This window comes from Ambystoma mexicanum, chromosome 4p, assembly GCF_040938575.1.
Source record: "Ambystoma mexicanum isolate Mex_15411 chromosome 4p, UKY_AmexF1_1, whole genome shotgun sequence".
Lineage (NCBI taxonomy): Eukaryota > Metazoa > Chordata > Amphibia > Caudata > Ambystomatidae > Ambystoma > Ambystoma mexicanum.
The window spans coordinates 736,128,403-736,153,630 of record NC_090927.1 but is presented as its reverse complement, the minus strand read 5'-3'; the positions used below and the strand labels follow the sequence as shown (position 1 = coordinate 736,153,630).

Sequence of the window (25,228 nt, the reverse complement as noted above, 5' to 3'; positions counted from 1 at the left end):
AGTTTTGCCCCAAGTGTAATAAGAAATACCCTTGGGTAGATAAGCACGCTACGTGCAACCTTTGCCTACCCAGAGACCACCCCGAGACGGGTTGCAGGGCCTGTAGCAGGTATAAGGCAAAAACTCTTAAGGACCGCTCCACCAAGCGTTGGGCCCACCACGCCAAGCTAGCAGCTATGGAGGCGGAGGGTACCTTCAGCGACGGCAGCGACGCCGAACTTTCGGACGGCGAGGGCACCAAGGCGTCGAAGGACAGCCGAACGCACGTCCCCGGCCTCGGAAGGTCGTCCGTCCCGGCGACTATGGGGAAGTCCCCCGGCGACAGAAGCGTTACACATACACACGCTAAACACAAAAAATCCACCCGAGATTCGACGTCGTCGAAACCTCGGAAAGAGGCACAGAAGGAGCGGTCCGAAAGGACGTCCTCTGGGCGGTCCCGGTCGAGGTCGCCGCACGACGTCAGGCAAGCCTCCACACTTGCACAGAGTGCCTCGACCATTAATATCCCGGAAGATCAATCGTCCGGAGACGAACACGACTTCCACCCCCAGACTGCACCCCAGGAAAAGGGTACATCACTTGGGAGTAAAGAGGGGCCAGTTTCGAAGGCTAGTTCGAAAGACAGGGATTCCACCTCCGATCCTCGACGCCAGGCGTCGAAAGATAAGGGAAAGGGGAAACACACTTCCACCCACGGGGAAGGGGGTAAACAGCAAAGGAAACAACCCTTGCAGTCCTCCACTACAAGAGAACTGACCAAGTCTTCTCAGGGCCAATCCATAGAAAGTCCCAGCAAGGTCACCCCAAGCTCAAAACTCTGGTCATGCGAGGACATTGACAGAGTAATGTCAAGGATGTCTTCCTTGGTGAATTTTTTCGAAAGACACCCTGAACAACTCCTAGCTTTAAACCCTCAGGAAGATTCTCCCTCAAGGTCAAGGGACCCTATCCCCTCAAATAAAAGACCCCGGGTCGAGACACCATTTAGGCCTTTAGACCCCATCGAGGTCCAACCCTATTCTTACCTCTTCCCTACAGACCAAGGAAACTCTTCCCTTATAGAAGGTCAGGAAATTGACACGCCAGAAGATCCTGCAGGATCAGATTATTACGGCGAAGACGAAGACGAGGATGAGCCAGAAAATAGCCCAGATATTTTCAGAATGGACTCACCAGTCGAAAGGGAAGCCCCAGTGTCTGACTCCCCAATAGATAATCAGCCCCTCCTGAATGAACTGCTCTTTCGGGCAGCTAACCACTTCCACATAGACACACAAGGTGTCCAGGAAGAAAGGGACTTTGCGGAAGAACTAATAGGGGAAAGGAAGCCAGTATCCCAGACCATTCCCATCCTAAAATCTGTTCAACGCAGAATAGCACCATCCCTTGTCAACCCAAACCTGACAAGACCTGTAAATCCGAGAGTGGAGAAGCTGTTTAAAGCAGCCCAGTCGGACCCCCTATATATTAGAGGTCAACTTAAGCCAGACTCTCTAGTAGTAACCAACACCCGCAAAAGAGCTGGTACACCATTATCTTCCTCTGAGGCTCCCCCCGACAAAGAAAGTAAAAAACTTTATGGTTTTGGCAGGAAAGTAGCTTCCACGGCAGCCTACCAAGCCAGAATCGCGAATTCCACCACACTGTTGGCTAGCTACAACTGTCACCAGTGGGAAGAAGTGGCAGCACTAATAGACTCTGCTCCCGAACCCCTTAAAAGCCAGCTAGCTCGCATTTGTGCGGAAGGAAGGAACGTGTCAGGCTGCACTGTAAAAGCAACTCTGGACGCCGCTGACAATGCAGGTAGACTTATAGCAGAGGGGACTGTCATCAAAAGGCATGCTTGGTTGAGGCAGTCGGGATTCAAAGCAGAAACACAAGCTGCGCTCTTAGACAAACCAGTGGAAAGTGATCTCCTGTTTGGGAAGGCAGTCGAGGACGCTCTAAAAAACGCTAAGGAAGAATTCGACACCCTCAAATCCCTTGGCCAGTTAACTACCAAACCACCTAACCAAAGAGGGAATGGCAATTTTCGTCGCCCCCGCGGCCAAAATTCCAATAGAGGAAATAGCTACTCCCACACCCAGGGTACACAGTGGAACACCAGCTCACAACAGTCTACCCAGGCGTATGGTAGGGGTAGTAAAAGAGGACGTGGTAGAGGCAGAGGCAGCCCCAGTAAAGGAGGAGGCACGCCTCCACCAAAGCAGTGACGCTCAGTTCAGGGTCCCTTCCCATGCAACCCCAGTAGGGGGACGAATATCAAGTTTCACCCAGGCATGGGAAGGGATAACATCCGACAGATGGGTGCTGTCAACAGTATCCAATGGGTACTGCATAGAACTACTGCAACGTCCCCTAAACCATCCTCCAAGACAAAAAGTCCACTCTTTACAACATCAGAAGATCCTCCTCGAGGAGATCGCCATTCTGCTAGAAAAGGACGCGATAGAACTCGTCCCGGGACACCAGGTAAACAAGGGTATCTATTCAACTTACTTCCTTGTGCCAAAGAAAGATTTAACAATGCGCCCAGTTTTAGACTTACGACCTGCCAACAAGTATGTCAAGCCCCAAAAATTCCGTATGACCACACTACAAGAGGTAATCCCACTCCTAAAAAAGGGGGATTACATGGCAACCTTGGATATGAAAGATGCCTATTTTCATATTTCCATGCTCCCGGCGCACAGAAAATACTTGCGCTTCAAGGTGGACAGTCGCCACTACCAATTCAAGGTACTGCCCTTCGGGATAGCTTCTGCACCAAGGGTATTCACCAAGGTACTGGCGGTGGCAGCTGCACACCTACGCAGGGAGGCAATCCCAGTGTACCCTTATCTGGACGACTGGCTCATAACGGGGGAAACCCCAGGAATCTGCAGGTCAAACATTCAGAGGACCATCGACCTCCTCCACGAATTAGGCTTCTCCATCAACGAGAAAAAGTCAAGTCTGGTGCCAAGCACCTCAAAACAGTTTCTAGGAGCTATCCTAGATACTCAGAAAGGATTGACCTTCCCTTCAGAAGAAAGAATTCGGAACATACTTCTGCAAATTCCGCATTATCAGTCAGGTCAACAGATAACAGTACGCAAAGCTATGCGGTTACTCGGCATGATGGCGTCATGCATTTACCTGGTCCCCCATGCGCGTCTGCGCATGCGTCCCATGCAGGAATGGTTGGCGAAACAGTGGTCTCAGGCAAGTGGTCAGTGGGACGATCTAGTGGTCGTTTCGCCAACACTCGTACAGAACCTACACTGGTGGACAAGAGAGAATCTCGCAAAGGGGAAACCCTTTTACGATCCCGAAGTACAGGCAGTGGTAACTACAGATGCATGCCTGACGGGGTGGGGAGCTCACCATCTCCACCACACAGCTCAGGGTCTCTGGTCTCACTCAGTAGCCAAGAACCACATCAATCTGCTAGAGCTTCTGGCAGTATTCCGAGCGCTGCAGGCGTTCGAGCCCCATCTACTAAACTTGTCGGTGCAGATCAGGACGGACAGCACGACAGCCATGTTCTATCTGAACAAGCAAGGAGGGACTCGTTCGCCAAATCTGTCCAAGCTTGCCCAGAAAATATGGAGATGGGCACTCAGACGGAACATCTTCCTGTCATCGCAACATGTTCCAGGGGAGCTCAATTCCCTAGCGGATGCTCTAAGCAGAGACTCCCTCCCAGAAGAACACGAATGGGTCCTTCACAAAGACGTAGTAAAAGATCTCTTCTCTCAGTGGGGTTTCCCCACTATAGACCTATTCGCCACAAGCGAAAACAAACAATGCCCAGGATTTGCATCCAGGTTCCCACAACCGGACTCCCAGGGGAATGCCCTGTGGATGAACTGGTCAGGGATGTTTGCGTACGCTTTCCCACCAACTCCTCTCATCAGGAAGGTGGTGTACAAGATGAACAAGGAATCGATGACGCTCATCCTAGTTGCTCCCATGTGGGCGAGACAACCATGGTTTCCACACCTACGCAGGATGGCGGTATGCGAGCCCATCAGACTCCCAGCCTGGTACAACCTTCTGTCCCAGCAACAAGGTCAAACAGTGCATCAGGAACCCAACTCTATGAACCTAGCAGCATGGTTCCTGAAGTCATAGAGTTTGGACATCTCAAATTACCACAGAGGTGTATGGACATTCTAAAAGAGTCTAGGAAACCAAATACAAGGCACTGTTACTTTGACAAGTGGAAAAGATTCGTTATCTGGTGCCAGAGTAAACAAATCAACCCGGTTGATTGCACTCCTTCCAACGTTGTAACATACATGCTCCACCTGCTGGATGCAGGGTTGGTTTTTAACTCTCTGAAAGTACACCTGGCAGCCCTCTCAGCCTACACCACATCCCATAACAAGGTTTCGTGGTGGAAAGTACCAGTGGTTAAAGCCTTCATGGAAGGAGTAAAGAGACTTCACCCTCCTATCTCGAACCCACCGCCAGGATGGGATCTCAATGTGGTGCTATCTAAGCTCATGGGGCCCCCCTTCGAACCCATGCATAAAAGTAGTCTCAAACACCTGACTTATAAAACGGCCTTCTTAGTAGCCATTACCTCCATAAGAAGGGTCAGTGAAATTCAGGCTCTGTCAGTGCAAGATCCTTTCTTTACTATCCACAAGGACAAACTGGTTTTACGCACACACCCTAGATTCTCACCAAAATTCATATCCAAGTTCCATGTAAACCAGTCCATCGAGCTTCCGGCTTTCTTCCAAAACCCACAAAGCTCAGCTGAGGTGAAACTACACACCCTAGATGTGCGTAGGGCGGTCTTATACTATGTAAATAAAACCAGACCGCTAAGGAAAACAGATCAACTGTTTGTCTCCGTAGCTACAGGCAGAGAGGGGGATCGCGTCTCTAAGGGCGCTATCTCAAAGTGGATTATCAACTGTATACAGCTGTGTTACTCTCTTTCTGAAAAAACTCTGCCTTGTACGCCAAGGGCCCACTCTACCAGAGGCATTGGGGCCACTCTGGCTTTCATTGCAAATGTTCCCCTTGACACCATTTGCAAAGCAGCTACTTGGAGCTCTATTCACACTTTTACTCAGCATTACTGCATTGACACTCATTCCAAGGCAGATACACAAGTGGGACAAGCGGTTCTAAGACACCTGTTTGCTCATGACCCTTCTCACATCCCACCTCCTTCTTCTGGTACTGCTCGCTAATCTATGCACAGCATGTGATCTAAGCAGATTCCACAAGCCTCAGAAGGGATACATTACTCACCGTAATCGTATTTCTGATGCTTGTATCTGCTTAGATTCACATGCGACCCACCCTTCCTCCCCTCCGAGAGAAGGCGCATGGTTGCTTGTAGTCTTACCTTTCTGTCTATCTGCTTGGACTATCTGTACTCACGCTACTCCTCATGCTACCTCATGTCAGGAAAAACACAATCTGGGGATCCTAGACGCGTGAGGGATCATGGGTACAGGGGACGTCACACTAGGGATAGTATTACTGGCACGCCCTGTGTCGACGCCCATTTTTCGACTTCGAAAAACAAACTGTAATACTCCGCAGCTTCCACTAGATGTCGGCCTATGCACAGCATGTGAATCTAAGCAGATACAAGCATCAGAAATACGATTACGGTGAGTAATGTATCATATATATATATATATATATATATATATATATATATATATATATATATATTCTGAGGCTTGTGGAATCTGCTTAGATCACATGCTGTGCATAGGCCGACATCTAGTGGAAGCTGCGGAGTATTACAGTTTGTTTTTCGAAACTCGAAAATGGGCGTCGACACAGGGCGTGCCAGTAATAATATCCCTAGTGTGACGTCCACTGTACCCAAGATCCCTCACGCGTCTAGGATCCTCAGATTGTTTTTTTCCGCCATACTGGTCGGAAGCATTTTGCGGAGTCCCCTGGCCTTAGCCATACTTTTGCTAAAATATTAATTTATTCACATCCTTCCCCATCCCAACGTCAAACTTTGACACTCGACGCCGGCTGGAGAAGAAATCGACCGTCGGCTGCTGCACGACGGATTTGGGCCTCGGAAGGCCTCAGGCCTTGGAAGGCTTCTGGTCTCGGCCCTGCAAGTAGGGAGAGTGGGGGGGTTGGACATACTGTACACTCTTGGTATATAGGTACACCTTATACATTTCCTACACTTAACAGCCCGCTGCCTCAAGGTGCATATGGAGGGTACCCCTTTTCAATTCTGCCCCAAGTGCAATCGCAAATACCCTTGGGTCGACAGGCACGCCACGTGCAATCTCTGCTTGCCGAGGGACCACCCCGAAGCGAACTGCAGAGCGTGTAGTAGGTTTAAACCTAAGACACTTAAGGACCGTTCGACGAAGCGTTGGGCCCACCACGCCAGGCAGGCGGCCATGGCAGCAGAGGGCGCCTTCAGCGACGGCAGCAACGCTGTACTTTCGGACGGCGAGAGCATTACAGCATCGAAAGACAGCCGAGTGCAGGTCCCTGACCTCGGAAGGTCGTCCGGCAGGGCGGCTATGGGGAAGACCCCCGGCGACACAAGCGCTTCACACACCACACACAAAGTCCAACCGAGACTCGACGACGTCGAGTTCTCAGAAAGAGGAACAAACAGAACGGTCCGATTCGGTGTCCTCTGGGCGTTCTCGATCGAGATCGCCTCATGACTCCAGGCAATCATCCACTCTTGCCAAGAGTGTCTCGCTCCCTAGGCTAACAGAAGTTCGATTGTCGGAGGACGAAGACGACTTCCACCCCCAGGCCACGCTCCAGGAGTCGGAGCCCGCAGACCAGATCAGCGAGGCCCCACGCTCGAAGGACAAGGACTCTACCCCCGATCCTCGACGCCAGGCGTCGAAAACCTCTGGAACCACAAAAGGACAGGGAAAACATTTTTCCACTCACAGGGAGGGGGGAAAACAGCAGAAGAAGCAGCCTTTGCACTCTTCCACACCTGTGAAACACACCACTCCCCCTAAACAGACAGACAACACCAGGTCTGCTGATATGTCTAAAACCAGTAAATCTACTCAAGATAAATCCCCGAGACTTGCTGAGAGAGTCATTCCCAGTTCCAAAAAATGGTTGAGTGAAGACATAGATAGGGTCATGTCAAGGATGTCTTCTTTGGCTGACTTTTATGATAAAATCCAGACCATTTCCTTTCGTATGATCCACAAGGGGCGACACCCTCAGGCTCTAACGATCCTATCCCCCCGAGTAAGAAGCCCCGGTTTGAGACACCGATGAGGTCTACAGACCCCTTCGAGGTACAACCATGCTCACGACCATACTCACTGTATCAAGGAGAGGCTTCCTTTGGTGAGGACCAAGAATTTGGCATGGTAGAAGAGCAAACCGGGACGGGCTACTATGGGGATGATGAGGACCAAGAAGAGGAAGAGGAAGACCCTGAAACATACAGAGTAGATTCCCCGGTAGAAAACAAAGCCCCGGTTATCCACTCCCCTGTCGATAACCATCCCCTCCTAAACGAGGTTCTCGCACGAGCAGCAGAACATTTCCATATTGACACACGCGGTGTCCAGGAGGAGAGGGACTTCGCAGAGGAGTTAGTGGGGAAAAGGAGGCCTGTTGCCCAGACCATCCCTATCCTTCAGTCCATTCAGCGTAGAATAGACCCATCCCTGGTAACCCGAACCTCACCAGAGCAGTCAATCCCAGGGTTGAAAAACTTTTCAGGGCAGCCCTGTCTGACCCTCTCTATATAAGAGGACATCTGAAGCTAGACTCCCTAGTTGTCACTAACACTCGTAAGAGGGCTGGAACACCCTTGTCATCGTCCGAAGCTCCTCCGGACGAGGAGAGCAAAAAACTATATGGTTTCGGCAGGAAAGTAGCCTCAACGTCCGCCTATCAAGCAAGGATTGCAAACTCCACCACCCTGTTGGCCAGCTACAACTGCCATCAGTGGGAAGAAGTCGCGGCACTCATAGCCTCTGCTCCGGAACCTTTAAAGGGCCAGTTAGCTCGGATTTCCGCAGAGGGTAGAGCCGTGTCTGGTTGCATTGTGAAAGCAACCGTTGACGCCGCGGACAACGCAGGCAGATTGATAGCAGAAGGCACTGTTATCAAGAGACATGCGTGGTTACGGCAGTCTGGTTTTAAGGCAGAAACCCAGGCATCATTGTTGGACAAACAGGTGGAAGCCGATCTGTTGTTTGGTAAGGCGGTCGAGGACGCACTGAAGAATGCCAAGGACGAATATGAGACACTCAAGTCCCTTGGCCAGTTAACCAATAAACCCCCTAACCAGAGAGGGAATAGTAATTTTCGTCGCCCACGCGGCCAAAATTCCCAGAGAGGATCTAACTATTCCCAGGGGCAGGGTACACAGTGGAACAACAGCCAACAGTCTACCCAGGGTTACGGCAGGGGTAATAGGAGAGGTCGTGGTAAAGGCAGAGGCAGCCCCAGCAAAGGAGGCGGCACGCCTCCACCAAAGCAGTGACACTCAGTTCAGGGTCCCTTCTCACGCAACCCCAGTAGGGGGACGCATTTCCAACTTCACCCAGGCTTGGGAAGGGATCACATCAGACAGATGGGTGCTGTCAACAGTATCCACAGGGTACTGTATAGAACTACTGCAGCGTCCCCGGAACCATCCTCCACGACAAAGAGTACACTCTTTAGAACATCAGAAGATTCTCCTTGAGGAGATCGCCATTCTGCTAGAAAAGGACGCGATAGAACTCGTCCCGGGACACCATGTAAACAAGGGTATTTATTCAACTTACTTCCTTGTGCCAAAGAAAGATTTGACAATGCGCCCAGTATTGGACTTACGGCCTGCCAACAAGTATGTCAAGCCCCAAAAGTTTCGTATGACTACGCTACAAGAGGTAATCCCACTCCTAAAAAAGGGGGATTACATGGCAACCTTGGATATGAAAGATGCTTATTTTCATATTTCCATGTTCCCAGCGCACAGAAGGTACTTGCGCTTCAAGATGGACAGTCGGCACTACCAATTCAAGGTACTGCCCTTCGGGATAGCTTCGGCACCAAGGGTATTCACCAAAGTACTGGCGGTGGCGGCTGCACACCTACGCAGGGAGGCAATCCCGGTGTACCCTTATCTGGACGACTGGCTCATAACGGGGGAAACCCCAGTAATTTGCAGGACAAACATTCAAAGGACTATCGACCTCCTCCACGCGTTAGGCTTCTCAATCAATGAGAAAAAGTCAAGCCTGGTGCCAAGCACCTCCAAACAGTCCCTAGGAGCAATTCTAGATACTCAAGAGGGGTTGACCTTTCCTTCAGAGGAAAGAATTCGGAATATACTACTGCCAATTCTGCATTATCAGTCCGGTCACCAAATAACGGTACGCAAGGCAATGCGTTTACTGGGCATGATGGAGTCATGTATTTACCTGGTCCCCCACGCGAGCCTGCGCATGCGTCCCATGCAGGAATGGTTGGCGAAACAGTGGTCTCAGGCAAGTGGTCAGTGGGACGATCTAGTGGTCGTTTCGCCAGCACTAGTACAAAGTCTTCACTGGTGGACAAGAGAGAATATTGCACAGGGAAAACCCTTTTACGATCCCGAAGTACAGGCAGTAGTCACTACCGATGCATGTCTGACGGGGTGGGGAGCTCACCATCTCCACCACACAGCTCAGGGTCTCTGGTCTCCTTCAGTGGCCAAGAACCACATCAACATGCTAGAGCTTCTGGCAGTATTCAGAGCGCTTCAAGCGTTCGAGCCCCACTTACTAAACCTGTCAGTGCAAATCCGGACGGACAGCACAACAGCCATGTTCTACCTGAACAAGCAAGGAGGGACTCGTTCGCCAAATCTGCCCCAGCTTGCCCAGAAAATCTGGATATGGGCACTCAGACGGAACATCTTCCTGTCATCACAACATGTTCCAGGGGAGCTCAATTCCCTAGCGGATGCTCTGAGCAGAGACTCCCTCCCAGAGAAACACGAATGGGTTCTACACAGAGAGGTCGTATAAGATATCTTTTCTCAGTAGGGTTTCCCCACTATAGACTTATTCGCCACAAGCGAAAACAGACAATGCCCAGGATTTGCATCCAGGTTCCCCCAACCAGACTCCCAGGGGAACGCCCTGTGGATGAACTGGTCAGGGATGTTTGCGTACGCTTTTCCACCAACTCCTCATCAGGAAGGTGGTGAACAAGATGAACAGAGAGTCGATGACGCTCGTCCTAGTTGCTCCCATGTGGGCAAGACAACCGTGGTTCCCACACCTACGCAGGATGGCGGTGTGCGAGCCCATCAAACTTCCAGCCTGGTACAACCTACTGTCCCAGCACCAAGGTCAAACAGTGCACCAGCAACCCAACTCAATGAACCTGGCAGCATGGCTCCTGAGGTCATAGAGTTTGGACATCTCAATTTACCACAGAGGTGTATGGACATCCTAAAAGAATCTAGGAAACCAAACACAAGGCACTGTTACTTTGACAAGTGGAAGAGGTTCGTTATCTGGTGCCAGAGTAGACAAATCAACCCTGTTGATTGCACTCCTTCCACTATTGTTACATACATGCTCCACCTGCTAGATGCAGGATTGGTTTTTAACTCACTGAAAGTACACCTGGCAGCCCTGTCGGCATACACCACTTCCCATAGCAAGGTCTCGTGGTGGAAAGTACCAGTAGTTAAAGCCTTCATGGAAGGAGTAAAGAGACTTCACCCTCCTATTTCAAACCCACCACCAGGGTGGGACCTTAATGTAGTGCTACCCAAGCTCATGGGACCCCCTTTCGAGCCCATGCATAAAAGCAGTCTCAAACACCTGACTTATAAAATGGCCTTCTTAGTAGCTATTACTTCTATAAGAAGAGTCAGTGAAATTCAGGCTCTGTCAGTGCAGGATCCCTTCTTTACTGTCCATAAAGACAAACTGGTTTTACGCACACCCCCTAGGTTCTCACCTAAGTTTATATCTAAATTCCACGTAAACCAGTCCATCGAGCTTCCGGCATTCTTCCAGGACCCTCAAAGCTCGGCTGAGGTGAAACTACACACCCTAGATGTGCATAGGGTGGTCCTCTACTATGTACATAAGACCAGACCGCTAAGAAAAACAGATCAACTGTTTGTCGCCGTAGCTACAGGCAGAGAGGGGATCACATCTCTAAAGGTGCCATCTCGAAGTGGATTATTAACTGTATCCAGCTGTGTTACTCACTCTCTGAAAGAACTCTGCCTTTCACGCCAAGAGCCCACTCTACTAGAGGCATTGGGGCCACTCTGGCTTTCATTGCAAATGTACCCCTTGACACCATTTGCAAAGCAGCTACTTGGAGCTCTATTCACCCTTTTTCTCAGCATTACTGCATTAACACCCATTCCAAGGCAGATACACAAGTGGGACAAGCGGTTCTAAGACACTTATTTGCTCATGACCCTTCTCACATCCCACCTCCTTCAGGTACTGCTCGTTAATCTATGCACAGCATGTGATCTAAGCAGATTCCACAAGCCTCAGAAGGGATACATTTCTCACCGTAATCGTATTTCTGATGCTTGTATCTGCTTAGATTCACATGCAACCCACCCTTCCTCCCCTCTGAGAGAAAGCGCATGGTTTCTTGTAGTCTTACCTTTCTATCTATCTGCTTGGATTATCTGTACTCACACTACTCCTCATGCTACCTTATGTCAGAAAAAATACAATCTGAGGATCCTAGACGCGTGAGGGATCTTGGGTACAGTGGACGTCACACTAGGGATAGTATTACTGGCACGCCCTGTGTCGACGCCCATTTTCGAGTTTAAAAAAACAAACCGTAATACTCCGCAGCTTCCACTAGATGTCGGCCTATGCGCAGCATGTGAATCTAAGGAGATACAAGCATCAGAAATACGTTTAGGGTGAGTAATGTATCCCATATATATATATCTGGTTGAGATGTCATGAACGCCATGACAGTTAGCGTTGGACCCATTTAGCGCCTCCTAGTAGTCAATTTCTGAATCAGTATGTGACATTTGAAATATTAGGAATCGGTGGAAGGAATACTGTGTTGTTCAGAACTAACTTTGCAGAAAGTAGTGTTCTCTTTAGATGCAGTAACTGTTTTTAGTTCATTGTACATTTGTTATTACTCAATCCTAGGAACATGCTCGTGATAGTTTGCTGGATGCTGGTGATAGAAAAAAGAAGTTGGCAAACACCAATAGCTCCATTACTAAAGCAGTTATGGAGGACACGGCTGTACTGCGAGAAAACTCTGAAAATGACAGCTCATCTGACGTAAGTTACTTTAAAAAAAATCTGTTTTGCTCAAACATATCTGTATTTGAATTGCTAAGGAATCATACTGTTTTAGATTATTTTTACCTTGTGCTTCCGCCACTTGGACAGATGAGGACAAAACCTCAGCTAATCTCATTTAACTAGCCTTTTTCTTGACTAGAGTTTTAAATGATGTAACAAATAAATTGGAAGAGCTTCGCTCCCATAGTAAGTACCATTGTTGAGGCAGACAGTCAATTTTCTGACCTGGGTGGCCTCAAGTTAGTTTTTCCTATTTCCTAAACTAGGTTTGCGAACGCTTCTCCCCTTTACTCAACTTTTCAGTCTGGCTAAGGCTGGAGACCAAATTTGGTAACTGCTATTGATTTACTTTTCAGAGTCCTAACTAACTTTATCCCCAATGAGACTAAATCTCTATTCTCGTTGAAGACCACAACTCTCAAACATTTTTATTATATGCGCACTTTCTAATGGGCACCTCCACAAGGCACCCAAGGGCAGGGGAACCCCTAGGTCCCCAGTACATATCGCAGGCCGGCCTTGCTCAGCTGAGGTGGAAGTAAAAGGGCTGGTGGCAGATGTGTTCTTAAATCCCTTTGTGCAAAATGACAATCCAGCCGCAACATGCCGTTTTGTCCTCTCCCCGTTTTCCTTGAAGCCCTGGGGGACTTCCACTGTACCAATGCAGTCTTTGCCATATTTTGGCATGAGCTACATGCATCCTTAGCTATGGAGAGCACAATAGACTATGAGCAGCTTGTACTGGTTTATATTGGGTATGTGTAGTCAGAGCTAAAAAAAAACATCCTGGTGGTGTGTGGGGGTTTGCCTGCGATTGTTTGAATTTGGAAAGCTTTCCACCGATTGGAAAGCATCCCCAAACTCGGTAGGTGCATGCTGTATGATTGGAGGACAGGGAGAGCCCTCCCTGCTTCTTTGTGGGTCTGAATATGTATAAAAATGCAGAACCCCCGCCGTTACCTTGTTGACAGTCTGGATTTAGTCCTTCTGCTGCAGTCTGTCGCTGAGAGGAGGCATCCAGAGGAATCCTTGGAAGCTCTGCAAATCCAAAGTGTAAAGACTGGATGTGGGTATTGTTAGGCAGAATCCTGTGCAGTGCCCTTAGGGACCACTACACACAATTAAGACTACAAGTGGTAATACAAATTCACCTTTGGTACAAGCCTGTACTACACTGTTGGTAGCAGTAGCAGCGCAGCCAAACTTATCTCAAGAGCAAATGAGCATTAGTAGAGATTACGCCAAGGACTACAATTACGGTGACTCAAGCAAACACTGACTCAAGGTTTTTGGTTTAAAAATTAAATTAATTTCTAGATCATCTGTTCGTAAAACACTTCACTTCTATTAATTTAAAATTGCATGTAAAATACACTACACACAACCAATTCACTTTGTGCAACACAATTCAAGGTAAGTACCCTTGGTTTTGTCAGACCGGTGTTGGGAAACAAAGACGTTACCGGGGGACAGATGCGATCGCTTTTTGACAGTTCGGTTTTACTAAAGATGCGCGTACCCGCGGGAAGAAATGTTACCGGAGTTAAACCACACTTAGCACATGAATCAACACAAGAGAGTTGGTGATAAAAATCATAGGCAATACTTTTGTCAAGGCAGATCGTATCAGAGGACACTTTCCTACAAGTGAATAAAAGTCAATAGGCCTGTGCCAGTGTCAAGTGGAACAGGCTTCCTGTTGTCGCGGATCACACGGTTAGTACAGTTCATGATTCGAGATTGCCAGGAGTACTTGGATATTGTCAAAAGTTATAAGAGGGAAGGAAGATGAGGACAAGCCTTTAGTGAGGGAAAAGGGGTTCACCCCAGTTCCTCGATTGAAGAAGAGCTGGTGGTACGGCAGTTGTTCCTGGTAGTTCCTGCAGACTCAGACTGACGGTTCATGTGGCTTTAGTCGTGGAGACCAGAAGGAGAATGTCTGGAGAGATCTGCACTACCCAGGGATGAAGCCAGCAGTAGCAAAAGCAACGGTGAATAAAAAGTGCGCTCCTTTAAAACAGGAGAGGCTCTTCAGGTGGCTATCTGGACCACTACAGCTGGGTGCAGCGATTTCGACCAAGAAGAGGATCCTCTGCCTGTGGAAGTTGAGCTGGTTGATCCCACCAGGCTCAAGGGAAGAAGACTCCGGACTGGATCTTCTCTTGTCGTTGAAGGGTAGATAGCTCAGGACTGCAGCAGGGCTCCACCGGGACTCGGTAGTTGCAGCAGCCATCTTCTTCTCTGCTTCTCTTCGGTTCCTTGCAGTTCTAGTGGCGACTCTGACTTCCAGCTCAAGAGTCCTGCCTTTTATGCGAAAATCCCCCATTCACACAGCCTAGCTGTCAATCGCCCAGTAGGGGGTTTGTCCGGCCCGGACAACCACCTCATCCAGTCATGACAAAGTGCGGCTTGTTTTTTCAAGGATACCCTGTGCATGGGGTGACTACACCCCTCCCTCACATTCAGCCCACCTAGACACCCAGGCACCAAAAGGAGGGCTTCTTGAGAGAAGCCCGCCAAAAGATGGTGAACAAAGAAGGCAAACCTGGTTTGCCGCGCAAAGTAAAACACAAGAAGGACTTTAACAAAAAGAAATTGCAAATAAACCCCACCGAAGCCAAAAGAAAAAGTATTTGGTGAATAAGGTTTATGTTCGAGGCCAATATAATAGCCTGGAACAGTACCACGTTTATATAGTATAATCGCAGTATTAAAGTTAGGGTAGATGCCACTGCCACCAGCCAAGTCTAAATGTTAAAAGAGAAAAACAAAGCTCAGAGAGGCACAGACAAAAAGGGGTAGGAGTTAACCCTTTCCAGTACTCCATGTAAGATGGGGTGTACTAGGTCTGTAGTTTTAAATGACTATGTAAAGTAAATGGCAACTTTACCTGTTTTCTGGGGGACAGCAGTCAGCCCCAGAAAAATTGAGTCATTGGGAAGTCTAAAAGACAACCTTGTGTCACTGCACTGAAGGTGCTGTGTAACACACATAAAAGTGGGGTTCATGAAGTGGTGTCCTCCAGAGCCCATGATCACACAAACAGTAGAAATGCACATGGCAAAACACAGGTAAGAGTGGGAAAAAGGCTCACACTCTTATCAAGTGGAAAAAGTAAACTCCAGAAATCCAGCAAAGCTGCTGGGGGACTCACTAGGTGAGAGAAATTAGCCATAGAATGAGAATTCTCCCCAACAGGTATCTGTATCTCTGCCCTCTATATGTTTGGGGCAGAGCCACACAGCTCCCCAGCCAAGGCTCTCAATTGGTAAACGTGTCCAGCAACCAAGGCTGAGGCTCTCAGGAGATGATGCAAGTTGGCTCTTAAGTACAGTGAATCCCCAAGCGCCCCCACAAAGGGAATGTCCACAATACTTTAGGTGATAACACAACTTCTCTTTTTAGAAAACAAGGATCAGATAAATATATTCATATAAATAACACACTTTGTACTCGGGCAACCCTATTCTAATAATGGCAAAACTATATATACTGTGTGGTACCACACTATACTTAGATCATTAAAAATGCACCAACTGTTGGCAGTTTTTAAAAAGCATGAGAATTGCTTAGCAGGGTATAACTTCATAGGTCAATGTAGAAAGGCAGGTTAGTTTAGTAACATTGGCAGTATACTTTCTTTAGACTTAAATAGTGATACTGTGCAAGGATCCTCTTATCTGGGCATCCTGAAAGGGACAAGTTAGGGTGTACTTTATCTTCTATACTACGCCCAGTACAAATATGTTCACTAATGCTGCTTTTCTTTTTATAGGTTCCACTACCCCAAAGTGCCCGAGATGCCACAGGGGAACAGGATCCAAAATGACTGACCACTGGATGATTCTTGAGGATGGAAGATGCTGTTCCTCATCACATAACCTTTGGTGCCTTGGCAGGCGAAGTGGTGGAGTTTCTTGGCTTTACTCGACCGGACCCCTAGAGGATGGACTGCTTTTGGAAGGACTCGCTGCTGGGATGTCAAGGTCAAGAGAAAGGAAGGAACCAAGCAGTGTCGAAACAGCGGCACATTCGGTCTTCGCGGTGGTCTCCGTTGGCGGGTCGTTACGCTGGGTGTGGATGCCCCACGAAGGTGAAACGTGTTGTGTACCCCGACAGGGCCTGGCTGAAGAAGATGATACCCGTGGGCCCTTTGGATGACTTTCGGTGGTGACCGGTGCAGTGGCAGAAGTCTGTTTCAGGATTTCGCAGTTTACCGACTTTCGGAAGCAATTCCCTGACATCCCTGACACTGGCGCAAATGCTAATTCAACCGTCCTCCAACCGGTGCGCTGTGAGAGGGGAAAGCACAGCAGCTTGAGGCTGTGTCGCCCCCACGCTGATGCTGCCTGTTGGCCTTTGGAAGCCCCTCGGCCCTTTCCGGAGCACGAGAAATACTTGTGCCCTTGCATGGCCGATGGGAGCTGCGCTCTCCTGCCATAAGCAGGGTGTAGCCCCGTGCAATAGCAGCGAAGCTAAATGCAGGTTTGGCCAGCTCCGCAGCTAGGCCTAAGGACTTGGCAGCGAGTTTGGATTCCTTGAATTTTTCTAAGGAATCCTCAGCTTTGTGGCCGAAAAGAAGATCTCACTCGAAGGGCATGTCCAGAAGTTTAACTTGAACGTTAGGTGAAAAACCAGAGGTTTTCAAGTAGGCCTCCCGTTCTGGCCGAAGCCATAGATCGGCCCACAAAGTCAGCGATGTCCAGGCCCTTTTGCAGCGACTGCTTGGCCACCTAGGAAGCCCTTGCTCATTTCTCCTTACAGGACATACTGAGCAGCATTTTCCACTGCTGTCCATAGACCAAAGGAGTATTTTGCAAAACTGCTTGCCACATTTGTAGCTTTGAGGGCCATGCTACCTGAAGTGAATACCTTCTTTGCCAAGCCATCTACTTTTTTTGCTTCTCTGTCTGGGGGCAGAGTAGATATTGAGGATGTGGGCCTAGAAGAGACCGTAGCAGCCTGCAAAACAAGCTCCTTTGGGGAAGGGTGAGAGGAGAGGTATGAGGGGGGTCTTCTCTAGCCAGCCTGTACTTCCCAGAAATGATGGAGCTGATGGGTGGAATGGAACATGGGTTTTGCTACAGAGCTGCCAAAGGATCGGCAATGGCCGGGTTCAGAGGCATATTACGCTCAGTGGCAAGGCCTTCATCTAGGATGTTGGTAAGGTCATAACCTTGTGTAGGTGCTACTGATGAGTGCAATCCCAGGGTGTCAATCACCCTTTCTACTATAGCCCTGTATTTAGATGTATTGTGAATCTAGGTCTGGGACTGCTGAAACTCGATGTCAGGTGAAGTGTCCAGACCACTGGCATCTGGAGACCTTGAGCCGAGCAGTCACAGATGCGTCCTTGAAGGGTTGGGGCGCTCACTGCAAGGATTTGCAGGTGAGCAGCCTCTGGAAGCCAGGTGGCACATGAACAGGCTGGCATGTCCTTGTTCTGATGGACAATACAGTGGCGATGCACTAGTTCAACAAGCAAGGTGGTGTGCACTCCTACCCAGAGGCGATGATGCTTTGGTTCTGATTGCTGGAGAACAGGCTCTCAGTCTCAGCAGTTCATCTGGCGGGCACAGAGAACAACTTGGCTGATGCTCTGAGCAGGCAGAGCACGGTCTCACACAAGTAGGAAGTGTACGAGGAAGTCCTAGAGAGGTCTTCACTCTCTGGCGTACCCCAGCAGTGGATCTGTTCGCAACAGAGTCCAAAGGAAATGCAAACTCTTCTGCTTGAGGGGATTCCCAGCGAACGGTGCACTGAGGGACTGGTTTCTGGTGGATTGGACCTTCCCCCTCCTTTACGCATTCCCTCCGAATCCTGCCATTCCATGGGTTCTGCCAAGGTTGAAGAGGTTTCGAGCGACTGTTAGGACTGATTTTTTATACTCTGGCCTGGTGGACAGATGTATAGAATGCCAACCTAAATTGTGACAGGAACATCTCTGGGAAGCTGTAGCCAAACCAGTTTAGGTAACAGTGATAGGCGGTCTAGGCTAAGTTCTTTAGAGGTGGTGAGCTTGTAAAGGGTCCACAACGAGGTCACACAATGGGAATCGCAGATTTAGACAGGATGTACAGTTATTTAATTATGGCCAAAACGCACTTCAGAAAAATGACTACAAGCAGGTAGATGTTATACACAACACAATCAAACTAAATGCATATATACATTCACTTGGTTATAGGGCATAATACAAATAAGAAATTCCTGCAAAGGAAAGGTTAGGCAAGTGTTATGCACAAAAAGGTCCACAGAGATGATCCCTATCTAAAATTGTCCAACCCTAAATTGCCTGGGGCCTTGTGCCCAATAGTTCAAGATACAGTTCCACAGAACTTAGGATGCAGGAAAGAAATGCAGGTGGGGTCTCTGGGGTGTATAGTCAAGGGTTCTTAGGGTTAGGGTTCTAGTTAGACTATTGCCCAAAAGTAGCCCCAACAGTCAAATGTCTTGCACAAGCAAGCTATGGCAAAGCAAAAGTGTTAGAAATAAGCTTTTATTATTATTATAAGTGCATTGATTATAATGGGAGTATAGGAGTAGGTTAGAAACGCTGTAACTTCCCTCACCCCCCGTACTCCGATTCTTCCCCAGACTTGGCAGAACAAAAGAAGAGAGTCTGACGTTGCTTTTACTGCCAAAAGCCGCAGTCCTTGATTCCCAGGGGTTGCAGGTTTGCGCTGATCTCCGGTTGGTGTCTTTTACTGTTGCAAGGTCTCTAGGTCGAAGAATACAGAAAAACTCGATGCAGCACCCCTCTCAGGACTGGACTCGGGTCAGATTAGCAATTTCCGTATGGTGGTAACCGCGCACTATGACGCAAAAGGTCTTGGCAGCCTCGATCAGACTTTCCCATCTGTCTCAGGTCCCCTTAATGCTAGGATGCTAAAATTTCGTAGGAGGTAGTCTTGCAGGGCCAGCTGAGAATCACTCAAGTTATAGGCAGAAACTCGGTACGGTGACACCGGCAGAACAGTAGCCCAAAAACGAAGCTGGCCAGCCACAGGACGTTTTTTTAGGGTACTATCGAAGGCATCCTTTGGCAGGACACCGAGCAGACGTCCGGAATGGATGTTCCTTCCCCTCCAAGGGTTCTTCGCAGGATTACTAAAGATCAAGAGCAAGACATGGCTCCTCCAGGACAGCAGCAGAAGTTGGTTGCCAGGCCTCCTTCAGTCCGGTCTCGGGTCTTGTTGCGGGTCTCACAGCTGGATAGGATACTTGGCTCCTTCAGGTTTCTCCAGGATCTCTGAAGAATGGGTGCAGGGGTCCCCATCTTATCCTAAATGCCAGGTAAGAGCTGAAACTCCCACTAGCCAATAGCAGGACTAGCCCACACATACACCACAGCAATGGTCTAATCGGGACTGTTAGGCAGAATCCTGTGCAGTGCCCTTAGGGACCACTACACACAATTAAGACTACAAGTGGTAATACAAGTTCACCTTTGGTACAAGCCTGTACTACTATGTTAAAGTGGTAGCAGTAGTGGAGCAGCCAGGCTTATCTCAAGAGTATATGAGCAGTAGCAGAGATTACACAAAGGGACCACAATTACTGTGACTCAAGCAAACACTGACCCAAGGTTTTAGGTAAAAAATATAAGTACATTTATTTTTAAACTATTTGTTATAAACACAACACTTCTAATAATTCAAAACCACACGTAAAATACACTACAGCCAACCAATTCACTTTGTACGGTATAACTCAAGGTAAGTACCCTATGTTTTAACGGACTGGTGTTGTGAAACAAAAGACGTTACCGGGAATACATAGGCAATCACTTTTTGACAGTAATGACAGTTCGGTCTTACTAAAGATACGCGTATCCGCGGCAAGAAATGTTACCGGGGAAAAAACACACTTAGCACCTGAATTAACTAGAGAGAGTTAATATGCTTAAGTTTCTGCGATCTAGGGAACCCCCCCAGCAAGCATGCCCAAGCTGTATCAATAACAATCGTGACCCCCTTTTCCACTAGTTTCTGTGCTACTTCGCCCCAGAAGCGTTCAATTACTGGGCATGGCCAAAACATGTGTACCATGCCGGCATTTTCTTCGTCGCATTTAGGACACGCTTGTGTTCCAGCATTTTCAAACCTAGATATCCTCTGGGGTGTCATATATGCCGTGTGCGTGATATATAGTTGTATCTGTTTCAGTCTCGCAATTCTTGACACCTTCTTGTGGTACCCCAGGGCACGTTCCCACATCCCGTCCTCTATCGCAGTTCCCACCTCTGCTTCCCAATCTAGTCTTAGATGTATTTATTCCTTCCCAACCTTAAACATCATCATCTCGTACAGTCTAAAGATCTCATGCCCCCCCCCCCCCACCTCCGTTATATAATAGATTGTGTCTATGCTAGCATCTGGTTCTTCTTGTTAGGGAGAATTCTCTGTTTAGGCTGAATTTCCTAACCTAGTGAGTCCCCCAGCAGCTTTGCTGGATTTTTGGGGTTTATTTTTTTCTCCTACCAAGAGTGAGACTCTTTTACTCTCACTCTTGGACATGATTTGGGTGTGTTTCTTTGAATCTAGATGTGTCTAATGGGCTATGGGGTCTTTTACTCCATAGGGCTTCATGTGTTTTGGTGATGTGTGTTAACAGCACCCTCAGTGCAGTGACACAGGGGTGTCTTAGTGACCCCCCAGTATAGACTCCATACCCTGGGACTGACTACTGTCTCCCAGGGCATGTAAAGTCACCATTGACTTTACTAGTCTTAAATTCTGAACAGAACCAGTACAAACCATCATATTGTGGACGTACTGGCTGGGGCAATTCGATTGCCCCAGGGTCTGTTAGTCGAGGGGGCACGTCTCCGCTCCCCCTGATCGAGTTTTGGCTGGTGGCAATGGATACTACTTTTTATATTCAACCGCGAATATTTTCCCATGAGATTTCCCATTGTTTTAGGCTACTATCTTTATTTAATTATCTATGGTAGCCTCGAACGTACCGCCGGTTTATTTAATTAATATTAATTCGCTGGTTGGTATTTTTTGCCAAAACTTGATTCTAAAATGGCGTTTGTGTTCTCTTCTGTGACTCCAACCCAAGTCGAGCCCTTTGTTCCACTTTTTGGCGGGCTTCTCCACAGAAGCCCTCCAAAGTGGTGCCACTCTGTCTATGGTACTTAGGAGGGGTGGAGGGGAATTTAGGCACCCTGGACTGAGTTGCCTAGGCAACTCAAGTCGCACTCCATCCTGATTGGCCCAAGTGGTGAGCAGGCCAGCTCACTACTTAGTATGTTTGAGTGACAGCTAGGCTGAGTGAATGGGGGTTTGCTGCATAAAAGCGGGGCTTTGGGGACTGGAACTTTAGAAGTCACCACAGGACCTAAGAATCCGATGAGGGAGAAGCTGAGCCGACCTGCCACAACACCACTACCGGTGGAGCCCTGCGGGACCGTGTCACCACTTTTCCCAACGACAGAGGAGATCTCCCGCCGGAGAGTCTTCTTCTTTTGACTGGGGGATAACCAGTTTCACCGTCTTTTCGCCTTCCCAACGTACATCGTGGCTGCCTTGCCTGTGCCAAGCACCCTCTAAGAGGGGGCCCAGCCTTTGGACTTTGGCTCACCAGTGACTTCTTCTCTTCTACCTTGCTAACAGTTTTCCTGAATCTTAGAGTGGTGTATCTTTCCATATTCTGCCTTTTTCCCTCCCTTTCTCACAAACTTATTGGAGTGCCATCTAGCTAAGCGCTCACCTCTGTATGAAAATAAGTGGTGTTTTAGAGTGACTTATCTGATAAGGAAAAAGGGGTGTATATGTTATAATAGTAACTGTGTTTAGAATAGTTTACAACAAGAGTGCTGGAGTGTTTCAAACAGTGTGTTTTTAAATAAATAATTATATACTTTGATACCAAAGCTCTGGTCAGTGTTTGCTTGTATTGTTGTATCTGAGTGCCTATTGTGTATACTTTGCATACTGCCTAACTCTTCTTGAGAGAAGTCTCACTGCTCAGCCACAGCTAGCAGGTAAATCTGGGTGGTACAGACTGCTACCAAGTGGGTTTACTGCCGACACCTGTAGTCTTAAATCTTTTGCAGTGGTCCCTAAGGGAACTGCACAGGTTTCTGCCTAACACTAGATATCCTCTGGGGTGTCATATATGCCCTGTGCGTGATATATAGTTGTATCTGTTTCAGTCTCGCATTTCTTGACACCTTCTTGTGGTACCCCAGGGCACGTTCCCACATCCCGTCCTCTATCACAGTTCCCACCTCTGCTTCCCAATCTAGTCTTAGTTGTATTAATTCCTTCCCAACCTTAAATATCATCATGTACAGTCTAGAGATCTCGTGCCCCCCCTCCGTTATATCATAGATTGTGTCTATGCTAGCATCTGGTTCTTCTCCCAGTACCGTTTCGGGCCATGTACTCCTGATTCTCTGCACCATTCTGTGATACGTTATATATTGGCCCGAGTGTAACCCCATCTCCTCCCCTAGCATTCCAAATCCTATAATGGTCCCCTCTCGCCAGATATCTCCCATCATCACTAACCCCACCGACTCCCAGTGGTTCCTGATTGTCTTCCTCAGCTGCTTATCTCCCCCGGCCAATGCAACTAGCGGTACCTGCGGGGAGCATGGGGATGGCTTGTCCATCATCTAGCGTGCCCGGCGCCACATCTTCCACCCCAACATCATCATTTTAGGGCGCTCTTCCATTTCTGTCTTGGGCAGCCAGATCATTTCTTTTAGATAAAACGGGGCACAATCCTGTCCAAACAACCTAGATTCGGGGGTCTGTTCATCCGAGAGCCATTTGGCAACATACTGCAGCTGACTCGCTAAATAATAAACCTCATAGTTAGGCAGTTTTTTCCCCCCTCTTTCATACCAGTTGTGCAGTTTCCATAGCGCCACCCTATTCCGGGTACCATGCCACAGGAAATCACTACACATGCTATTCAGTTTGGTGAAAAACCTCTTAGTTATCAGGTATTGAATATTCCCAAAATAATGGAGGAGCCTAGGCAGGACCACCATCTTAATTAAGCATTGCCCCCCGTCCCATCATAGCTAAGGGCAACTTCGCCCAAAATTGCATACAGTTCCTGATTTTTCTAATGGCTACCTCGGTATTGTGCTTATGCTCTTCTTCCGCTGTGTGGTACACATCTATCCCAAGATACCGGAAAGTACTGACTGCCCATGTCGTTTGTAGCACCGGCAACCATCCCATAGGGATTCCCTTATAACTACCTAGCGGGAAAATGCTGGATTTTTGAGGATTCACCGCTATACCAGACAGCCCTGCGTATCTCTCCATCACCTCCAGGATGTACTGGATATTTTGTTCCAGGTGCCTCAAGTACAGCAGCAAGTCATCTGCATATAAGGCGATCAAGTGTCGCTCTCCTCCTATCTCGATGCCTATAGTATTGTATTGTTGTCGAAGGTATATTGCTAGGGGTTCCAGAGCCAGTATATAGAGCATTGGGGACCATGGGCACCCCTGTCTGGTGCCTCTACTAAGTTGCCATCTTTCGGATATCACTGATCCTGTTTTGACCCTGGCCAGCGGTTCAATGTATTGCATCTTTGCCCACCTTATGTATCCAGGCCCCATACCATAGCCCGCCAGGGCCGCCAGCAGCCATGGCCACTTGACCGAATCGAAGGCCTTTATCGCGTCTAAGGACACAATTGCCATTTCGCCTTCGTTCTTATTTCAGTTAACTAGAGAGAGTTGGGGGCAAAAATCATAGGCAATACTTTTGTCAAGGCAGATAGAATCGGAGAACACTCGTTGTTAGGGAGAATTCTCTGTTTAGGCTGAATTCCCTAACCTAGTGAGTCCCCCAGCAGCTTTGCTGGATTTTTGGGGTTTATTTTTTTCTCCTGCCAAGAGTGAGACTCTTTACCCTCACTCTTGGACATGATTTGAGAGTGTTTCTGTGACTTGCTATGTGCTTATGGGCTAGGGGGTATTTTTTCCCCATAGGCTATCATTGGTTTTTTGAATGTGTGTTACACAGCACCCTCAGTGCCGTAACACAGGGGTGTCATAGAGACCCCCAAACATAGACTCCACACCCTGGGACTGACTACTGTCTCCCTGGGTCTGTAAAGTCACCATTGACTTTACTAGTCTTAACTTAGGAACTTAACCAGTACAAACCATCTTACTGTGGAAGTACTGGTAGGGGCAATTAGATTGCCCCTGGGTCTGTTGTCGAGGGGGTACTGTCCCGTCCCCCCTCGCAGAGTTCTGGCTGGTGGCAGTGGATACCACGGAAATATTGCACCGGAATATTTCCCAATGGGATTTCCCATTGTTTTTAATGCACCACTTTTTGGTGCAATGTTAAAGATACCGCCGGTTTATTTATTTAATATAAATTCACCGGTTGGGATTTTTTGCCAGAACTCGCCGCCAAAATGGCGTCTAGGTTCACTTCAGTAACCCTGAACCCGAGTCGAGCCTTTGTTCCACTTTTGGCAGGTTTCTGCACAGAAGCCCTCCACAGTGGTGCCATTCTGTCTGGGTACCACAGGGGGTGTGGGAGGGGGTTTAGGCACCCTGGACTGAGTTGCCTTGCCAACTCATGTCGCACTCTGGTGTGATTGGCCCAAGTGGTGAGCCACCCCGCTCACCACTTAGCATGTTTGAGTGACAGCTAGGCTGTATGAATGGGGGTTTGCTGCATAAAAGCAGGGTTTTTGGGACTGGTTCTTCAGAAGTCGCCACAGGACCTAAGAGGCCGAAGAGGGAGAAGCCGAGACGACCTGCCAAGACGACACCACCGGTGAAGCCCTGCGGAACCGTCTCACCACTTTTTCCGACGACCGAGGAGATCTCCCGCCGGAGAGTCTCCTTCCCTTAACTGGTTGGGACAACCAGATGCTGCCTTCTTTTCGCCGTCCTGAAGCATCTCGTGGCCGCCTTGCCTGTGCCAAGCACCCCGGCAACCGGGATACC

At 48.5% G+C, this 25,228-nt stretch overlaps 1 protein-coding gene across 2 annotated transcripts in view; it reads left to right on the top strand.

The window, feature by feature from the left end:
- PHIP (pleckstrin homology domain interacting protein) overlaps window positions 1–25,228 on the top strand; it is a 2,101,228-nt gene that overhangs the window by 856,768 nt on the left and 1,219,232 nt on the right. For both annotated transcript variants that reach the window (XM_069606291.1, XM_069606290.1), the window contains exon 21: window positions 12,120–12,257. In XM_069606291.1, coding sequence (XP_069462392.1) covers window positions 12,120–12,257 — 138 coding nt within the window. The remainder of the gene's footprint in view (window positions 1–12,119; window positions 12,258–25,228) is intronic.